We start from the raw sequence: 17,293 nt of genomic DNA on the forward strand, positions 1-17,293 counted from the left end.
CTTTTCTCTTGAGAAAACGTACCTCAAATAGTCAACCCCAGCTCACCAATAAAAGCCTCTCACCTAGGTCCCATATTAGCAACGGAATTGTGTTCTAGAGCGGGGCCAACTGCTCCAAATTTCACAGACTTTTCTCCTTTCAAAACAGTACGATAAGAACTCCTACTAATTTTATTCCTGACCACTATCCAAAGATCTCCATGTGAACTTCTACAGCTCAGAGGGAAGGCATGAAAGGGAGTTCCTACATGCACAGAAAGAGTATCTCATTGACAGAATTTGACTGACTTGATGCAAACCCATCCTTGCTGCTTACCTTCAAGGTACAATCTTTGAAATAGCATGTGGTAACTGTAATGACACTTTCCTTAATTTAAAAATTACAATGCGATGGACTAAGAATTCATTCAATTTGCACAGAGAACTTCTTCTTTCCCGAACATCTTTTCCAAGGGTTCTAATACAATACTTTTTCATCTCTTCATCACCTTGTAGGGTCAGGAAAAAGAAAAAAACTTTGCTGATAAGGTACATTGTTGCAAATTGTTTGTTTTTATTAAAAATAGATGGTAGTTGAAAGTTTAAGTGACAACATTTAACAGAATTTTTTTTTGACAAGTTAACATAATTAACAAAGAGAAACAAACAAATCTCCTGAATAAAAGAAGTGTTATCTTGAATTTCCAGTGCATAATTAGAATGTTAATTATTAATTGATAATGATGGCCACATTAAACAGGTTAAACAAGATCAGAAATAAATAGAATTTATATAATTGTTGAATGACATTTAAAAATTTACTATTCATCTTCAGCTTCCAAATTGATGTGGTTTCCAAACTTGGCATACAATTTGGTTCGGAGGTCCGACATAACTTCTTTTATATCACCAGATTTCTTTTCAATCTCCTTCATTTCTGCTTGGGCACGAGCTTTTGCCTCCTCAAGAGAAGCCTGGGAAAAGGTGATACCTCACAGTTAAGATTCTACATGGTTCAATGCAGAGCAAGATTCAACAAACTTTAAAGCACCATAGACTATTTAGTGTGGAAAATTCGATGTGACTTACTTGAGTGTCTTCAAAATTCTGTGTGATGAAACTTTCACCCATGAAAAAAGGAACTTTTTCAACATCACCCTCTAATAATACCAATTCGTCACAGGCATCTTCTAGATTCTTCAAGTACTCCTGGAACAAAAATTGCCAAACAATACATTAAAATCTAATAGACAGAACAGGTGATCACCAGGTGAACCAGAGGAGGAGACAGAAACGCCAAAGTAGCAAGGTAAAAGGAAAGAAATGACAGGGTACGAGATCAGTTGGGGCTTTAACATTTTAGTACTCTCTTTCAATTTTAGGTAAACTGCGTCATCGAAGGAGTGCTAGAAGAAGACTCAACTCTGAAATAATTGAAAGGGTCGGTTTCTGCCTTTCGTATTCCTCTTTCCCTTTGCTTCGGGATGGGCAAAGCCAACCTTCTGCATGAAAAAGTTATGATGACTTTATCAGAAATATGGACAGATTAATAGCATATTTACAATAAAGTACCTTTTTTGTCTTTAGTTCTTCTTTCAGTTCATCTAGTTTGGCATTGTGTCGAGCAAATTTGTTGATCATCTGCTGGTCATCGTAGGTGATGTGAACATCGGACTCCTAAGACATAAATGAGAAGAAAATTTTTTAGCCTGACAAGCAACATAACAAATAGTCGATTCCCTTCAGCAAATCACCATATTTCAACAAGGAATTTCAACGGCGATAAACCACACAATAAATGAGGTTAGTTCCGGGTAAGCAAAGAACCTTTCCGAACGACAATACTTACGGGCTGGAACGAACTCTTCGAAACTGCAGTTGTAGCCGCCATTTCGATTGAAGGCACGAAACAAAATTAAGGAGCTGTCAGAAACAAAGTTAAAAAACATAAACTTTAAGGAGCGGTGCGGTCGTCGGAATGCGGTGAGGTAAACAATCTTTCAGTCAGATTTGTATTGGTATTAGTATGTGCAGATTGCACTGTACCTTTGGCGAGGCTAGGCCCGCAGCAGTATGAGAAGTTTAGCTCGAGATTATTTTCATTTTGTATCATTTTGTATCCTCAAATACCACCAGAAGGACGACGGTCACGAAGAAAATCCAACAAAACTGTTCGTTCCTGCTGCGTTCTTGCTCACTTTGATCTATGGAACTGCGATGCCCAGCACAGGAGCCGCAGTTAGGATGTCCCTCTCCCTACCCATTGGCCACCCGATTTGGCGCCATAACAGCGGCTCGGTTTGAATGGTGCACGCCTCTGTCAAGAGAGTATGCGTTCACAATGCATACATAGAACCTTATTTTCTCCCGCTGTTTGTTACTTTATGAATCCAATGTCTTTGTTTCAATTTACAGACCCCAGAAGACTGATTCCCACAGTCGTTTTCGTCGCTTTGTCTCTCTCAGAGTCATGGACAGGCGTCCCGAGTAGGAGAGCGAGAGGGCAGAGCGACGAAAGTGTCTAAATTAAGCATAAATTCAAACGAATGTGCCATTACTGCTCAAAGTCAGGTAAAATCTTGTCTCATTCGTTTCAACGTGATGTCACGTTCCTGGAATGAAAGTCATTGCTCATAGGGTAGATAGAAGATAGCTGATATCGTCTAATTTTGGAGGCACAGATGGCGGCTCATCGGGCACCGACTACCACTCAGGTTGCGTGCACCTCTGCGGCCGGACGATGTCCCGGACGATGTCCCGGACGATGTCCCGACCGCTGCCCCTCGTGGTCGTCCTGACCGTCATCGTCCTGGGCGTCCCCGAGGCCGCCACCCAGCAGACCAGCCTATGCCCGAAGCCGAGGACGAGAGCTGGTTTCCTGCTCGGCGAAGTAAGGCGTCGGACCAGGGTTGTTCCGTCTTCCGCACTCTGAAAACCTTACAAATTCAAACCTTAAAGTATTTTGTGCATACGGAAGCTTCCAAAGAAAATACTTTGTAATTTAGCAACTATTTCTTCGTCCACACGCGTGATTTCCCAGTTCGTAGGCACCTGGTACGAGATGAAAAGGACCCCTCGCGATATCGGGGCCGATGACTGTGGCGTGGTGACGTACAGTTGGATCACGTCTGACACCGTCCAAGTCACAGACATCTTCTACATGCCCGAGTGAGTAAACACGAAACGATAACTTTCTGGCGTTCGCGCTGAAAAAATGACCAAGTATATGTTTGTGCCCACTTACCACTACATTGCACGGGAGCCACATTGCAAGAAAAAGTGTAGATATAACAAAAGTACAACAGAAACTGTACAATGAAAGTACAACAGGGATTGTAGAAAGTACAACGAGAATTGTACAAACCACAACGAGCCCTGGATTGCACAGCACTTCTCATGCCGGTTCCATTGTACTTTGTACAACAATTTTTGTACTTGAAAAGTATACTAAATTCCTGATAAAAAAAATTTGCCAGAAATTTGTTTACTTTTGTTGTGGTTATTTCCTGCAGTGCACGGCCCGGAAAAATCGCTATAACGGTTCTTTTCTTCCAGCAACACATCGATAAACTTCGTCAGGATGGCAGCCAAGATAGTGGACGCCAACTCCGGTAAATTCTCCGTGACTTACCCGATAGAACCTGCGCAATCCGGCATCGAAACGTCTGACGGTACTGGGTCACCATAAAATGTACATAAAATGTAGCACTAATGTGCATTCAGTGTGAAAGTGTTTCCGTCCCGTTCTGTTGCAGGCCCTCCGTTCATGTACTGGGTCCTGGACTCCGATTTTATTACGTACGCCGTGCTGTACTCGTGTCAGGAACAACCAGGCGCCATCGTCCCGCAAAGTAGGGCAGTTCAAGATTTTAAGTTGTAACGTGATCAAGGGGAAATAACTCTGAATTTCAGTGTACAAATGAATGAATTTCGTGAATTTCATTGAATTTTTTGAAATTCAGTGAATTTTTTGAATTTTATTGAATTTTAGTGAATTTTTACGAATTTTGGCGAATTTTATTAAATTTCTATGAATTACTTTGAATTTTTTGAATGAATTTTTGCGAATTTTGCTGAATTTTATTGAATTTCTAAGAAATACTTTAAATTTTGTAAATGTTAGAGAATTTTTGAATTTTGGTGAATTTTAAGAATTTTTGTGAATTTCAATGAATTTTTGTGAACTTTAATGAATTTTGGTGAATTTTAATGAAATTTGGTGAAGTTTTTGCAATATTTCAGTGAAATTTTAATGAATTTTTTTGAATTTTAATGAATTTTTTTGAATTTTAATTCAAGTGTACATTTTTTTCTGAAGTTATTTCCCCTTGAACGTGATAGCCTCTTCAATTTGCTGAGTTCTTTCTTGGCTGCAGTCGCCCTGACCGTACTCGCCAGAGACCCTTCGACCTACGACATCGAGATGAACGTCAGGGCGTCCCGCGTGATCGTGGCCGCCGGCCTGAACCCCAACCTCCTCAGGCCGGTTCAGCACCATACGGGGTGCCCGTCGGTCACCTGCCCTAAGTGCTCCGGCGCAGTGGACAAGCTGAATCTCGAGAGGGTACACGGCAAAAACAACTCCCAAAAAACTTGGATCCAGCATGATGTTAGCTTGCAGGCTCCAATTGAATTTATTTTCAGTCCGAGTCGAGATCAAGCCTGATCCAATTTTGATCCCTCCCCATACCGTCTTCGATGCCTTAATAATGTCGCGAACACTGTGAAACCAAGTGTGGAGAACTCGATACTGGAAATGCATAGGTACAAAGCTTCGCGCTGCACTGCGTACGCACTTACAAGTGCAGAGTTTACATTCCCCTCGCCTCAAGTGTGGAGTTTTCCTCATTTGCACCACGCCAGAGGTTCTATGAGGTACTCCACACGTTAAGTTAGGACACGGCAAACTCCACTCGTCCCAGTGTGAAGGGTTTACTCCGCACCCAGGAATTCTCCACACTGGGTTTGACAGTGAAGGCTCCGGGAGGGCTGCTTTCTCACTAAAAGGGCCCCACATTTTCTTCTCCAGCTGAGAGGTTCCTGGTGGGAGGTCCAGCACAGCCCCTACGCAGAGAACTCCTCCAGCTGCCGCGTCATCGACTTCGCCGCGGTCAGATACGGCTACACGACCTACGGCACCAAATTCACCACCTCCTATCACGAGATCCAGTAAGGGCGCTGTGAAGCCAAGAACCCTACACTTGAAATGCGCGCAGGTGTGGAATTTGTGGGGGCCGTATTCGGAAGTGCAGAGTTTGCAGTCTCCCACTTCAAGTGCGAAGTTCTCCTCGTTTGCACCATGCCAAGAGATTGGTGCTCTGTGAGACTGCCGAGGGGGCAACCACTCCAGAAATCCTGTGTCCCCTGGCGCCCTAGAAATCTCTGGAAATCCAAAATCTTTCTCCAAAAGGGCCAAAACCAGGCAGATTACTGGATTAAAAATGGACGAAATCCTACGAAATCTCTTGTCTTAAGAAATCTTGTGTCGCACGTGGTTGGGCCTCGGAGACTCCGAACTCCACAAGTCCAAGTGCGGAGAATTCTCCACACCAGCGAGTGTGTTCTTCCGAGTTCTCCGCACTGACAGTGCAGTGACTTGCGTTTCCAACTGGTGAAGGGCACTGCTATTCGAGAGTCACGTCCTATTCGCAAGAAAGTTAATTTTGTCGTGTTTCTTCGACTCATTTGTTTGAACGGTGATCCATGTTCCCACGAATGTGACATCGTATTCAATCGAATGAGACAAGATTCACATTCCAACGAATGGGGTCGCGATGACATTCTGCTCCGTTTTGCAGCGACAGCCCACAAACGAAGAGATGGTACCTGCAAGGCACATGGAGTTACCCCAACCAGCAAAATGGATCGTTTGACTTAGGTGACGGTAAGACACAGAGCCGCTATCGCTGTGGCGAGTAAGAAGGTTTGGCAGCCAGCCTACACTGAGAATGAAAGAGTCATAACCAAAATTATAATATTGGGTGATGTATACTCGCATCAGCATCAAAATTTGGGTGAGGATTATTTTATGGCCCAAATTTGGGTGACAAAGGTTTCATCACCCAAATTTGGGTGGCCATGCAATCTTACTTATAGATAGCAAGATACACCCTGTATCGCCCAAATTTGGGTAAGGACACCTCCACCCCCCTTCTTTTCAGCAATAAATAATCCTCACCTAAATTTGGCTGATAAAGTGCGCCACACCCGAAGTTTGGTATTTGATCAGGAAGAGTCTTTAATTCTCAGTGATACTGTCTGCTTGATGCTGAAGAAGAGTTATCAATGACGGGGAATTCCAAAAATACATTGGGCCACCCTTAAGGCCACTTTCAAGGCCACTCACCTCTCCAGGCCACCGTCCAGGCCACCCTCCAGGTCACCCTCCAGGCCACCCTCCAGGCCACCCTCCAGGCCACCCTCCAGGCCTCTTTCAAGGCCACTTTCAAGGCCACTTTCAAGGCCACTTTTAAGGGGGCAGATCACTCCAAAATGATCAGAAATTGCAACTTTTTTTTATAAGTTTATACTATAGACCATTCTTTTCTGCGTCAAATGGCGAAAACCGCATTCCGAAATTCAAAAAATTGCAGTTTTAGGAGGTTGTGGGCCGCAAACATGCATAGGGGAAATGCCCAGTTTCCCTAACTTTGATCGCATTTTTCTCGGAACATGAAATTGCAAACGGTTGCAGGCCTCTAGGGCGCAGTATTTGAGCTACAGCGGGGAGACTTAGCATGGAAGCTACTACGACTTGCCGCTATGGTGGGAAGCAAAATAATTTGCATTGGTCAATTTTAATTATTTTTTTAACGTTCAAAATTGAACAATTTTGACCCAAAAAACTGAACCTTTTTTTTGGTATGTACATTACAATACAACTTAAAATGATTTTTTTAAATGTGATGGAGGTACCCACTATAGCCAGACATTTCAGGAAGGCTGTCACAAAATTTCGTTGTTCTAGGCGAGGGGTCGACAACTACCTCGAGCCGTGTACGAGGTAGTATATATTACCGGTAATATAAGTAATATAGGATAATATAAGGTAATATACGGAAATAAAATAACGGTAATATATGATAAAAGAACACGAAAACGTGACATAGTATCCTTGACTAAGGCTGAAATCATGAGTTCCGGCCAGAATTTTAGTATTATGCAGACCCCACCCTCGTTTCATGCTAGAGCCCCCTGTCAGATGAAAGGTATGCAACCCGATGCAACCAATCTGACAAAAGTGTGGCGCGTAGCTTCGTGTCAGGTTCAGCACGGACATCAAATCCGAACTTCTTCCTGTCGCAATGAGAAGCCTAAAAGCTTTAACACCTTGATACCATGGTTCAATACGGCAAGTTAAACGTTAGATTAGGTTAAAAACAAGCAAATCACATAAATGTGTGGTCACATTGTGGTAATATGGAGGTAATATACGGTAATATACGGTAATATAGGGTAATATAGGGTAATATAAGGTAATATAAGGTAATATAGAGGTAATATGAGCTCTGCGTACGAGGTAATATGGGAGTTGTCGACCCCTCGGTTCTAGGTCAAACCGTTTGGCGTCCAGCGCTGCAACCTAACACTCAAAAACTGCGTTTTCAACGAAAGCGCTGTACTGCCCTGGCGGATTGACTTAGTGTTGTTTTATACTTTATCTGTTAAAATATGAACAATTTTTCTCTTTCCGTTTGGTTTTTGTGGCGTTTTTACAAATGCACTGTTTTTGGAGTGATGTCCCCCCCTTAAGGCCACTTTCAAGGGCGCGCTAAAAAAACACTGACGTATAACTTTTATTCCGTAGAGGGCATCTTGTGCGTGCTGGGCACCGACTACGATAACTGGGCCGTGGTGTCGGTCTGCTTGGCCGCGTCGGCGGAAAGACTATCGCACCCCCCCATACAACCCCCGGGCAACGACATGACCCCGGCCACCAGAGGTACGCCCAACGGCAACACTCTCGCCAGACACGGCACTTGGACACCAGGTGTGGAGATCTCCACACTTCGAATGCGAAGGTGTGGAATTTTCAATCTCCGCACTTGGGAGTGCAGAGTTTGCAGTATAAACACTTCAAGTGTGGAGTTCTCCACGTTTGCGCCATGCTACGTCCAAGTGTAGTGTGCTCAACACCTTGCGGTTGAGTACGCTATAACGCCTTCCCTTCTCTGCAGGTGGCGTCTATGTGCTGGCCAGGAACCACGGCCTCACCCCGGGGCAGCAGCTAGAAGCCAACAAGGCCGTGGCCACGGCCGGCGTGCCCCCCGCCTACATGCAGGCCACGCCGTCGACGCCCTGCCCGGATGTCCTAATGCCCGTCAGCGCCGCCAACGCCACCAAGACCTCAACCATCCTGCTTCTGACCGCACTGGCTGCCGTCTTGAGGCACCTCAGGCCTGCACAGTGAAAAATAAAAACACTCCGTGAAAGTGCTTTTGGAACAGATTCTGTTTTATGACACTTAAATTTGCCCGCATGTTTCGAAGTGACAGATACAAATACTACCACGCAATTACTCTACAAACTTATGAGTGTAGGTCACTTCAGGTCGATGCCTGCAAGCGGACTACCCGTAGTAAGCCTCGTGCCCTCCACATGAAGCCATTGTGGATACTTGCACAAGCATAGTGCAAAGGTAGTGTTAGAGTATTTGCACAATTTGTGCAAGTTTCCTGAAGCGTGCCTGGCGTGCACACTATGACACACCTGAGTTCGAAGAGTGACAAAATGGACTTGTAATCAATGAATAAAACACTCCCGGCGCACTTCCAAAACCAAGTGTGGAGAACCACAGCCTCCAGCCTTCCGTGTGTCCTGTAGCGCGGGAGGGAAAAGGAGGTTCAGATGACGCCTTCCCATCCTCCCCTTTTGGGTTCTCGGCTGTACACAGCCGCGGCTGCATACTGAAAAGGAGGCGAAAAGCACGGCTTCAGTGCCAATGAAGATATTGAGGCATTTTATGACATGAAACGGGATGCGGTCGCTGCGCCGCCGTCGCTGCGCCGCGCTGCGAGCAGGGAGTAGCGACCAGCGCGGGGGAGGGGGGGGGGGAGCTTCTCCGGAAAATCGATACGCGGAGGCCACCGAGCCACCTCTGCAGGGCTGTGCGTCCCTGGTCTCGCAGTGGCCTATTCCGAGTGTACCGAGACCCACCCACCGCGTCCGAGGCCCACCCACCGCCACCCACCGCGGGGAGAGCCCGCGTGGCCGAGACTTTCGCTGTTATCACTCGCAGTGAGCCTCCTTCGTTGAACATGACGCGTTCGTCGACCGATATCACAATTCATGGAACGCGGATGACGTCCTCCGACGAATGTGACAGCAAATTCAAACGACCGTGTGACGTCGCTACTCGGTTAAAACGGTCCGAAGAGCGAATTGCCGTAATCGGTTCCGAGTACGCTGTACCGCTCACTGTAAGAACGCGGCGCGACTAGAGAGTGTCAAAGATAGTGGGAGATATAGTTGCACGCGGCGCGGACCGGCAGTTGCCGCCATCATGTGCCAGCCGCTGCACCTCGCCGTCGTCCTCGTCCTCGGCGTCGTCGTCGCCGTCCTGGGCGTCATCGAGGCCGCCACCCGGGCGGCCACCTTGTGCCCGGAGCCGAAGACAAAAGACGATTTCATTGTGGACAACGTGAGGCTTACACGAGTGCACCGCGCACAGCGGACGTGTTACACAGCACACAGCAAAAACGGCTCCAGGGTTTTCCAAGGAACTTCCTGGAAATCGCCCGTCTTAGGCCCAAGATTGGCAGCGGTTGGATCTGGTAGCGTCTTCCCAACCGACAACCGGCTCTGCGGTTCCCAAACCGAACCGAGCTTGGCTGGGTCGGAACGGTTCTGTTCCTTTAGCGCTCGGAGTACACTGTAAAAATTTATGTTGTAATTTAGCAGTAAATATGTTGCTAATTTTCTTAGCGATCAAAGTTGTTTTCAAATGACTTTCGTTGTTTACTAACGAGTTGCGTCGTTCGTCCACAAGATGTTTGTAAACCGCACCCACAAAAGGCGTTTCTTGAACGAAGATAATGTACTTGCCATAAGTGAATTTTCTTGACACATTCAAGAAAATTCACTTGTGACAAGTGTACTTTCACTTATGACAAGTACAGTATCTTGGTTCAAGAAACGCCTTTTTTGGGTGCGGTAGACAGCCTTATTTGCATCAATTTTTATTGCCGATTAGGTCACAGACCTAGTAGAGTCCCGGTTACCCCGCAGTAACCACTTCTTAGATTGTGCGGGTTGTTTGTACGCAACAAAATATTGTTTTGAAATAGCATAAGTCATAAAAATAATTAGCAACGAATTCGTCGTTTTAAAACAAGCAAACTTGTTCACAAACAACAGCGTTGTCGAGGTTGGTAATTGTGTTGTTGTTTTAAAACAACAATTTTTAACAGTGTATGGTGCCTCCACTCTCATTCAAGGAACGCGACATCACGTTGAAACGAACGTGACACAATGCTCAAAGGAACGTGACATTGTGTCACCATTGGTTTCAACATGATGGCCTGGGAAGAGAGTGTCTCTTGTACGAGCGGCCACCTGGTGGCAGTTCTCGTCAGGCTGGCTCAGGCTGGCCAGGGTGCACCCACAAGCTGTCTGAGACCTTCGCACGCCGAGCAGGCAAACTAATATGAACATTGCCGATGTTTGCAATAGGATACCTGGGATTTTGCCATGAGTGCACACGACAAAAAAAGCTGTTCCTGGTTTCTGCAGGAACTCCCTGGAAACCACTGACGTCTTTTCTAAAGGCTTCCTGCAAACCAGGAGTAGCTTTTGCCGCCCACACCTGATTTCACAGTGGAGTTCCTGCGTCTGCTTCAGTTTCTGGGCACGTGGTACGAGATGAAGAGGACCCCTTGCACGCTTAATGTCTTACGAAGGCGAGTCTTTGTATTATGGTGACAAATCTTCGTATTATGGTGCAAAACCTTCGTATTATGGCTGCTGCGCTCGCTCCGTAACCTACGAAGCCAAATTCTTTGTAAGTTACGAAGAAATTGACGTATTTTCTCTGTATTACAAACAATTTTCGCACCATAATATGGCTGCACAGCCTTTCTTCGTAAGAAATTAAGTGTGTGGGGCTTCGACGTCGAGGACGAAGGCGAGTGCGGCACGGTGCGCTACTCCTGGGTCAAACCGGACAAGAAAGACGAGCTCAAAGTCGAAAAGATCTACTTCCTGCCTCAGTAAGCACTCGCGGAGGTATATCATTTTCATTCTCCGCACTTGGATGCACTAAGTTTGTAGTCTTCATACCTAGCGTGTGGCGCTACCCACGCTTGCACCTGCTTGCTACTTAAAACAGCCAAAACGGCTGGCCAATTTTACGGCTAGAAAACTTGCCACCGTCTTTACAGAGCAGACCTTCGTAACATTCTCTGAATTGAAGCCGACAGTAAAGACAGGCGATTTGCAGGAAGTTCCTGCGATAACCAGGAACTGTTTTGCTGCATGCCCTTCATAATAAGGCGATTTTTGTACCAAAAAAATAAAAAAGTTTGGGATGTGTTAAAACACATTGCAAGGTTGTTACCATGTGGCAAAAGTCTATCCAGTCTTTTCTTCCTGCCCTGAAGGAATTCTACGGTCAGCGTCGTCATGATGTCTGCCGTCCCTTCCGACATCTCCAGCGGCAAATTCACTGCGACGTTCCCGACGCGAATCTATGAGAAACCGTGTAAGTAACGCTCGCTGTGAATCCAAGTGTTGAGAAATCCACACTCGAACTGCGGAGGTGTAGAACTTTCAGTGTCCACAGAGGAGTTGTACGGGCTCTATAAGCTGCTCCTAACTTGAAGTGTGGAGACTACAGCCCCACACGTGGAGAACTAACCCGCACCCAGGACGTGTAGGGACTTCACGACACGGTTGGACAATGCCGTTCTGTTGGGGTTCTGTTGCAGACCGTCCGTTCAGGTACTGGGTGCTGGGAACGGACTACGTCTCGTTCGCCGTGATGTTCTCGTGCCAGGAACCAGAGGGCCTCGACAGGGGGCTCCATCGTCCCGACCTCGACAGGGTACAACCGCATTTCATGTGTGGAGTTCGCCACACTTGGTTTCACTGGGTTTCACTGGGTTTCACTTGGTTTCACAGTGTTTCACAGTGTTTCGCAGTGTTTCACAGTGTTTCACAGTGTTTCACAGTGTTTCACAGTGTTTCACAGTTGAAACACGATGCAAAAGACCCGTTTTGAAGAACCCCGATTTGACCCCCAGTTCGCGGGCCCCTGGTGGAACGTGCAGCACGGCCCCTACGCCGAAGACTCCGACCGCCAGAGCTGCCGCGTCACGGAGATCGCCGCCACGGGCAGAAACACCATCAAACTCGTCAACTCAGTGATGATAAAGAAGGACGCGTTCAAGTAAGAAACCTTCACTGGGATACCAAACGCAGTGAACATACCAGCACGCATGCATTGAAATGTCACACCACGCGTGCAAAGCCGTTGCCATATTGCCCCTTCCGTGCAATGGGTCCCGAAAAAGCCTTATCCTATGCATATGAATGGGAAAGTATTGCACTTCATGTGGAATGCAAAAGCATTACATCAATTGAGGCCACACTCATAGCGTTCGGATTGTTAGAAGGTGCTTCTGCCGGCCTCACCGACTCAGGAAAAAAAGAAACCCACACACATGTTTCGCAATGAATGAGGTGTCGCCCGTCTCACGCTACGCTCGTTTAATAGTTTAATAAAAATCGGCTTGATCAGGATTTCAGACACGTTCCTGACACTCTGGCAAAATTCACGCGAGTGCCTCCTGGCCTGCCTCGTCCCCTTTCGGGCTCTGGGCAGCCACCGAAATGGAGGCAGGAAGCATGGCATCATAGTGAGGTGCCAATGATGATGTTGAGGCATTTTGACTCTAAACGGGATGTTACGGGGTCGCTCCACTGCCGTCGCTACGCCGCGCTGGTGCGGCCGGGCCGTGCGAGCAGGGAGTAGCGACCAACGTGGGGAGCGGGAAATTTCGCCGGCAAAGCTGCTGAGCCACCTCTGCAGGGCTGTGCGTCCCTGGCCCCATAGTGGCCTATTCCGAGTGTACCGAGACCCACCCACCGCGTCCGAGGCCCACCCACCGCCGCCAAAGACCCACCCACCGCCGTCCGAGGCCAGGGACGCACAGCCCTGCAGAGGTGGATCGGCAGCAGCCCACCGCGGCCCGAGGCATCAATTGACGCTATACCCTCTCCACTCCGGACAGGTGGTTACGATATTTCATGAACGGTAAAAACGGTTTCTGGTTTTCTCAGGAGCCCCCTGGAAATCGCCTTTGACATTGGCTTGCTAGGAAAACCAGGAACCGTTTTGACCGTGCGTGATACAACCAGTTCGGATCTTTCTTATGAATCAGGATATTCAAATCATTGTTGCATCCAAACGAATGTGACATATACTATATGAAAAACGATTGAGACGAAACATTCCAACGAATGGGATGTAATATTCAAAAGATTGTGATATTATTTAAGGCCTCCGTGCCAACATTTCTTAAAAATCGTGACCCGATTTTGTTCATACCCTCTTCTCATTGAAGAAAATGTCGCTAAAATTGTTTTTTTTTACGCTCAGACCAGGGAACGAACATGCATGGCAGACCTCCGAGAGCCAGTGGCGGGGCTCCGACCGGCGCGATGGATCGTTCGGCAACGACCTCGGTAAGACACGGGCCGCACACTTACTGCTTACTCTTATGCTTATGCTACAGTGCTCCGGGAAAATCACACTGAGAAAACCTTACAAACTATTTTGGGCCTTACATAGAAAAGGAGTTGGTATAACAAAGTATTTTGAGCATACATAGGCTTACAAAGAAAATACTTCGTAATTTACGAACTATTTCTTCGTATAACAAAGTATTTTAGTTTGTTATATGTATGCTCAAAATACTTCGTAAGGTTTTAAGAGTGCACCTGCTGGGGATTGGAGGTGCACCACAATTCTTGTCCAGCGCCGGCGGCGTGGAAATAGATCGAACGCATAACGCAACGAACGCAACCAACCGCTTCACGGTGGGCCAGAAGACCGGCGCCAGCGGCCAAAACTCTAGACGCGTTTTGAGCTCCAGAGTCGCTAAACAGGCAAGAACCGAGCGTGCGACCCTTTCAATGGATTCCACGTTCGGAGAGCAGTCCATTGGTGGGGTCACACTTTCGGTTCGAGTCCCATTGAGCGACTCTATGGAGCCGTCTGGAGCTCACAACGCGTCCGGGATTTTGACCGCTTCCACCGGTCTTTCGGCCTACTGTGCACGCATCCCCAATGTTAGCCTTCACTCCGCAGGTGCCAAGATGTGCGTGCTGGCCACCGACTACGACAACTGGGCAGTGCTCTCCGTCTGCGCCGCGCGCGATGAAGGCGACGGCTTCCCTGTCCTGCCTTTCGGGGCGCGATGGGTGGTCAAACCAGGTCCGCGCAATCCAACCAAGTGTTGCGGAGTAATTCTCCTTGGCGCGTGCAGAGTTTGTAGTTTTTACACTTCAAGTGTGGAATAGTTGCTCACAGAGCCACTACCTCTCGGAATGGGATCAATGTGAAGAACCCCACCCACACTTGACGAGTCTGCAAAGTCTGCACTACAAAGTGCGTGGAGACCAAAATTCCTCTCCTCCATGAAGTGTTAAGGTCTCCCCACTTGGTTTGGCAGTGAGTACGCTAACGCCTTGCCTTCTCTGCAGGAGGCGTCTACGTGCTGGCCAGGAACCGCGGCCTCACCCCGGAGCAGCAGGCGCACGCCAACAAGGCCGTGGCCAAGGCCGGCATCCCCCCCTCTTACATGCAGGCCACGCCGTCGACGCCCTGCCCGGAAGTCCTGCTGCCCGCCACCGCTGGCGCCGCCAACAAGACCCCGGCCATCCTGCTGCTGTTCGGGCTGGCCACCGTCCTGGGGCCTGCACAGTGAAAAAATAATAAAAAAATACTTTGTAAAAGTGCTTTTGCACTGTTTTATGACATTCCGTAGAACTCTGGCCATCAATTCTAAAAAAAAAGTTTCCAGAACCTCGGCTTTCAAAGGCTTTCAGACATGTTCCTGACACTCTGGCAAAATTTACGCGAGTGCCTCCTGGCCTCGTCCCCTTTTGGGCTCTGGGCAGCCACCGAAATGGAGGCAGGAAGCACGGCAGTGAGGTGCCAATGATGATGTTGAGGCATTTTGACTCTAAACGGGATGTTACGGGGTCGCTCCACTGCCGTCACTACGCCGCGCTGGTGCGGCCGGGCCGTGCGAGCAGGGAGTAGCGACCAACGCGGGCGGGAAACTTCGCCGGCAAAGCTGCTGAGCCACCTCTGCAGGGCTGTGCGTCCCTGGCCCCATAGTGGCCTATTCCGAGTGTACCGAGACCCACCCACCGCGTCCGCCGCCCACCCACCGCCGCCAAAGACCCACCCACCGCCGTCCGAGAGTCCGAGGCCCACCCACCGCGGTGAGAGCCTGCGTAGCCGAGACTTTGGTTCACTGTTAAAAGAAACTGTAGGAAAACAGCACATTTACCAACGAGTGATTTGCTTTTAAGCAGCACGTGTCATCGGAACTTAAAACAGCACAAATGCTGTTAGGAAACAGCAAGTTTCATCATTGGAGAAAACAACAAATATAGTCGATTTCCAATGCTGGAAAACAGAACATCTTGTTTGTAAAATTAATGATATGTGCTGTTTTGGAACGGTATCCTGTCATTTAAAAACAACACCATTCAATTGAAGATTTGCCGGAGCATTTTGCAGCTCACGGCTCAAATCAAACTCCAACTATGTCAAAATAAATTCTGTTGTTTCTGAACAGCATTTGTGTTGTAAAGTTTTTTAGCAACACTTCCAATTTTTAAACAGCGGTGAACTGTCCAAGAACTGCACGAACTGTTACAAAACAAATGTCTTGTTTGAGCCGTCAGGAAACTCCTATTTCCTTTTTGTGAATAACAGAGAGACCGCGTTGAAGAACAGTGCTGTTTGTAAACAGAAAAGAGCGTTTCTGAATGACTGCTAGTATTGGATAAGACTATTAGTACCCTCGACATTTTTTTTGTAAATGTATAACAACTTCTTTGTTTGAAAACAGAAAAGTGTTGTTTATGAACAGGTTGGTGCCATTTGGAAATGGTAATTCTGTTACACAACAACTTATTGTCAGAGATCAGATACAGAGAGCCATCATCCCTTTTTACAACACTGCTGTTGAATAACGACTCAGTGTCCAACAATATGCCGTTCTTCTACAACAAGTGTTGCTAAAAAACTTAACAGGATATATGCTGTTAATTAACAGCATCTTTTCTATCAGTGTTGTTATCGCGCGCAGTGAGCCTCCTTCGTTGAACATGACGCGTTCGTCGACCACTTTTGGTCCAAGACCCCCACCATCATGTCGTTGCTGGCCGCCGCCTCGGGGGCAATAGAAAATAAATACCAACAAACCAAGTCTTGTGGATTTTCATTGGTTCCCTCATTCCTGCTCACTTAATTCTTCTGGACTTTGCTATGCTAAATATACATGCACATATACGTACGAAATGTGTGTGCATCACTGTGTACATTTTATGTAGGGATGCATGATGCATAATATATTATTTTTACGCTATACGCACGTATCTGTGCATGCATGCATAAAAAGTGCATAACTGTACATTTGAAAATTCCACACAAGAGTTTACTGTTCGCACGACGAAAGCAAGACACCTGCGAGGCCGGGCTACTGGCGCGGTCAAACGGGTCATATGCATATGCGGACCTTTAACTTTAGGGTAATCGTGTATTGGCAGTGTTCAGGTTTCACTGCCAATAGCAAGGTTGTACAGGAACAATCACACTCGGAGAACCGTTTACTTCCTTTTTCGTGCCTACACGTTCAGCAACCACTAGCAAACCCCCTTTCCCGCGTCTACTTGTTGCGTCACCCCAAGCGCGCCCTACCTTTCCTTGTGACCCCCTCCCATCCCCAGCCCCTCGCTGGACCGACGACGTGTCCAGTCCTGCCAGCCATCAAACCAAGTGTGAAGAGATCTCAACTTGAAGTGGTCATTGCAAATTTCTGCACTTCGAAGTGCGGAAACTGCAAATTCCACACCGCCTCATTTCAAGGGTAGAGTTCTTCCCACTTGGTTCCACAGTGTGGGCGCGACGTGGTGGCGCCGCTGTGCACCCCCTCCCTCGGACGCGTCGGGTGGATCAATACCAGCGCATCGCGTTCATTGGTCGATGAGCGAGCAGCCGCTCTCTATTTCTTCCTGCCTTTCTTCTTGCTTTTTCTACACAACACGTTGTTGACTCCTGAGGAGTCGCACCCCGGCT

General features: G+C 47.4%; 3 protein-coding genes across 5 annotated transcripts; 2 read left to right on the top strand and 1 right to left on the bottom strand.

Moving 5' to 3' along the window:
• Window positions 1-533: 533 nt before the first annotated feature.
• LOC117650505 (prefoldin subunit 4) lies at window positions 534-1,992 on the bottom strand. Its single transcript, XM_034393979.1, has 4 exons — window positions 1,829-1,992; window positions 1,552-1,656; window positions 1,069-1,188; window positions 534-953 (listed from the first exon to the last, which is right to left on the bottom strand). Exons 1-4 carry the CDS (start codon window positions 1,868-1,870, stop codon window positions 801-803), a joined length of 420 nt encoding a protein of 139 aa, XP_034249870.1. The 5' UTR covers window positions 1,871-1,992; the 3' UTR covers window positions 534-800.
• A 462-nt stretch (window positions 1,993-2,454) lies between these two features.
• LOC117651209 lies at window positions 2,455-8,389 on the top strand. Its single transcript, XM_034395022.1, has 10 exons — window positions 2,455-2,550; window positions 2,661-2,869; window positions 3,020-3,147; window positions 3,535-3,650; window positions 3,735-3,830; window positions 4,356-4,543; window positions 5,009-5,148; window positions 5,778-5,863; window positions 7,787-7,921; window positions 8,157-8,389. The coding sequence occupies exons 1-10, from the start codon at window positions 2,526-2,528 to the stop codon at window positions 8,387-8,389; spliced, it is 1,356 nt and encodes a 451-aa protein (XP_034250913.1). The 5' UTR covers window positions 2,455-2,525.
• A 1,064-nt stretch (window positions 8,390-9,453) lies between these two features.
• On the top strand, window positions 9,454-16,410 carry LOC117650951. Of its 3 annotated transcripts, none has more exons than XR_004588073.1 (9): window positions 9,454-9,619; window positions 10,819-10,978; window positions 11,065-11,186; window positions 11,577-11,677; window positions 11,904-12,019; window positions 12,219-12,364; window positions 13,577-13,662; window positions 14,288-14,587; window positions 14,683-14,820. XR_004588073.1 is itself a non-coding variant. In XM_034394613.1 (9 exons), exons 2-9 carry the CDS (start codon window positions 10,865-10,867, stop codon window positions 14,904-14,906), a joined length of 1,035 nt encoding a protein of 344 aa, XP_034250504.1. In that variant the 5' UTR covers window positions 9,455-9,619; window positions 10,819-10,864; the 3' UTR covers window positions 14,907-16,410. The 3 variants fall into 3 exon arrangements, 2 of the variants coding, with proteins under 2 accessions (XP_034250504.1, XP_034250505.1); XM_034394613.1 differs by having other exon boundaries at window positions 9,455-9,619; window positions 14,288-14,413; window positions 14,683-16,410; XM_034394614.1 differs by lacking the exon at window positions 9,454-9,619 and having other exon boundaries at window positions 10,884-10,978; window positions 11,051-11,186; window positions 14,288-14,413; window positions 14,683-16,410.
• The last annotated feature ends 883 nt before the right edge of the window (window positions 16,411-17,293 follow it).

This window comes from Thrips palmi, unplaced genomic scaffold (genome assembly GCF_012932325.1).
Source record: "Thrips palmi isolate BJ-2018 unplaced genomic scaffold, TpBJ-2018v1 HiC_scaffold_5, whole genome shotgun sequence".
NCBI lineage: Eukaryota > Metazoa > Arthropoda > Insecta > Thysanoptera > Thripidae > Thrips > Thrips palmi.

Coding starts and splice junctions, on each gene's coding strand:
- LOC117650505 (XM_034393979.1), bottom strand. CDS start 1,870: ATGGCGGCTACAACTGCAGTTTCGAAGAGTTCGTTCCAGCCC. Junction 1,657..1,828: donor CGAAGAGTTCGTTCCAGCCC/GTAAGTATTGTC, acceptor TTTATGTCTTAG/GAGTCCGATGTTCACATCAC. Junction 954..1,068: donor AGAATTTTGAAGACACTCAA/GTAAGTCACATC, acceptor ACCTTTTCCCAG/GCTTCTCTTGAGGAGGCAAA.
- LOC117651209 (XM_034395022.1), top strand. CDS start 2,526: ATGTGCCATTACTGCTCAAAGTCAG. Junction 5,149..5,777: donor ACCTCCTATCACGAGATCCA/GTAAGGGCGCTG, acceptor TCCGTTTTGCAG/CGACAGCCCACAAACGAAGA. Junction 7,922..8,156: donor CATGACCCCGGCCACCAGAG/GTACGCCCAACG, acceptor CCTTCTCTGCAG/GTGGCGTCTATGTGCTGGCC.
- LOC117650951 (XM_034394613.1), top strand. CDS start 10,865: ATGTCTTACGAAGGCGAGTCTTTGTATTATGGTGACAAATCTTCGTAT. Junction 11,187..11,576: donor AAGATCTACTTCCTGCCTCA/GTAAGCACTCGC, acceptor CCTGCCCTGAAG/GAATTCTACGGTCAGCGTCG. Junction 13,663..14,287: donor ATCGTTCGGCAACGACCTCG/GTAAGACACGGG, acceptor TTCACTCCGCAG/GTGCCAAGATGTGCGTGCTG.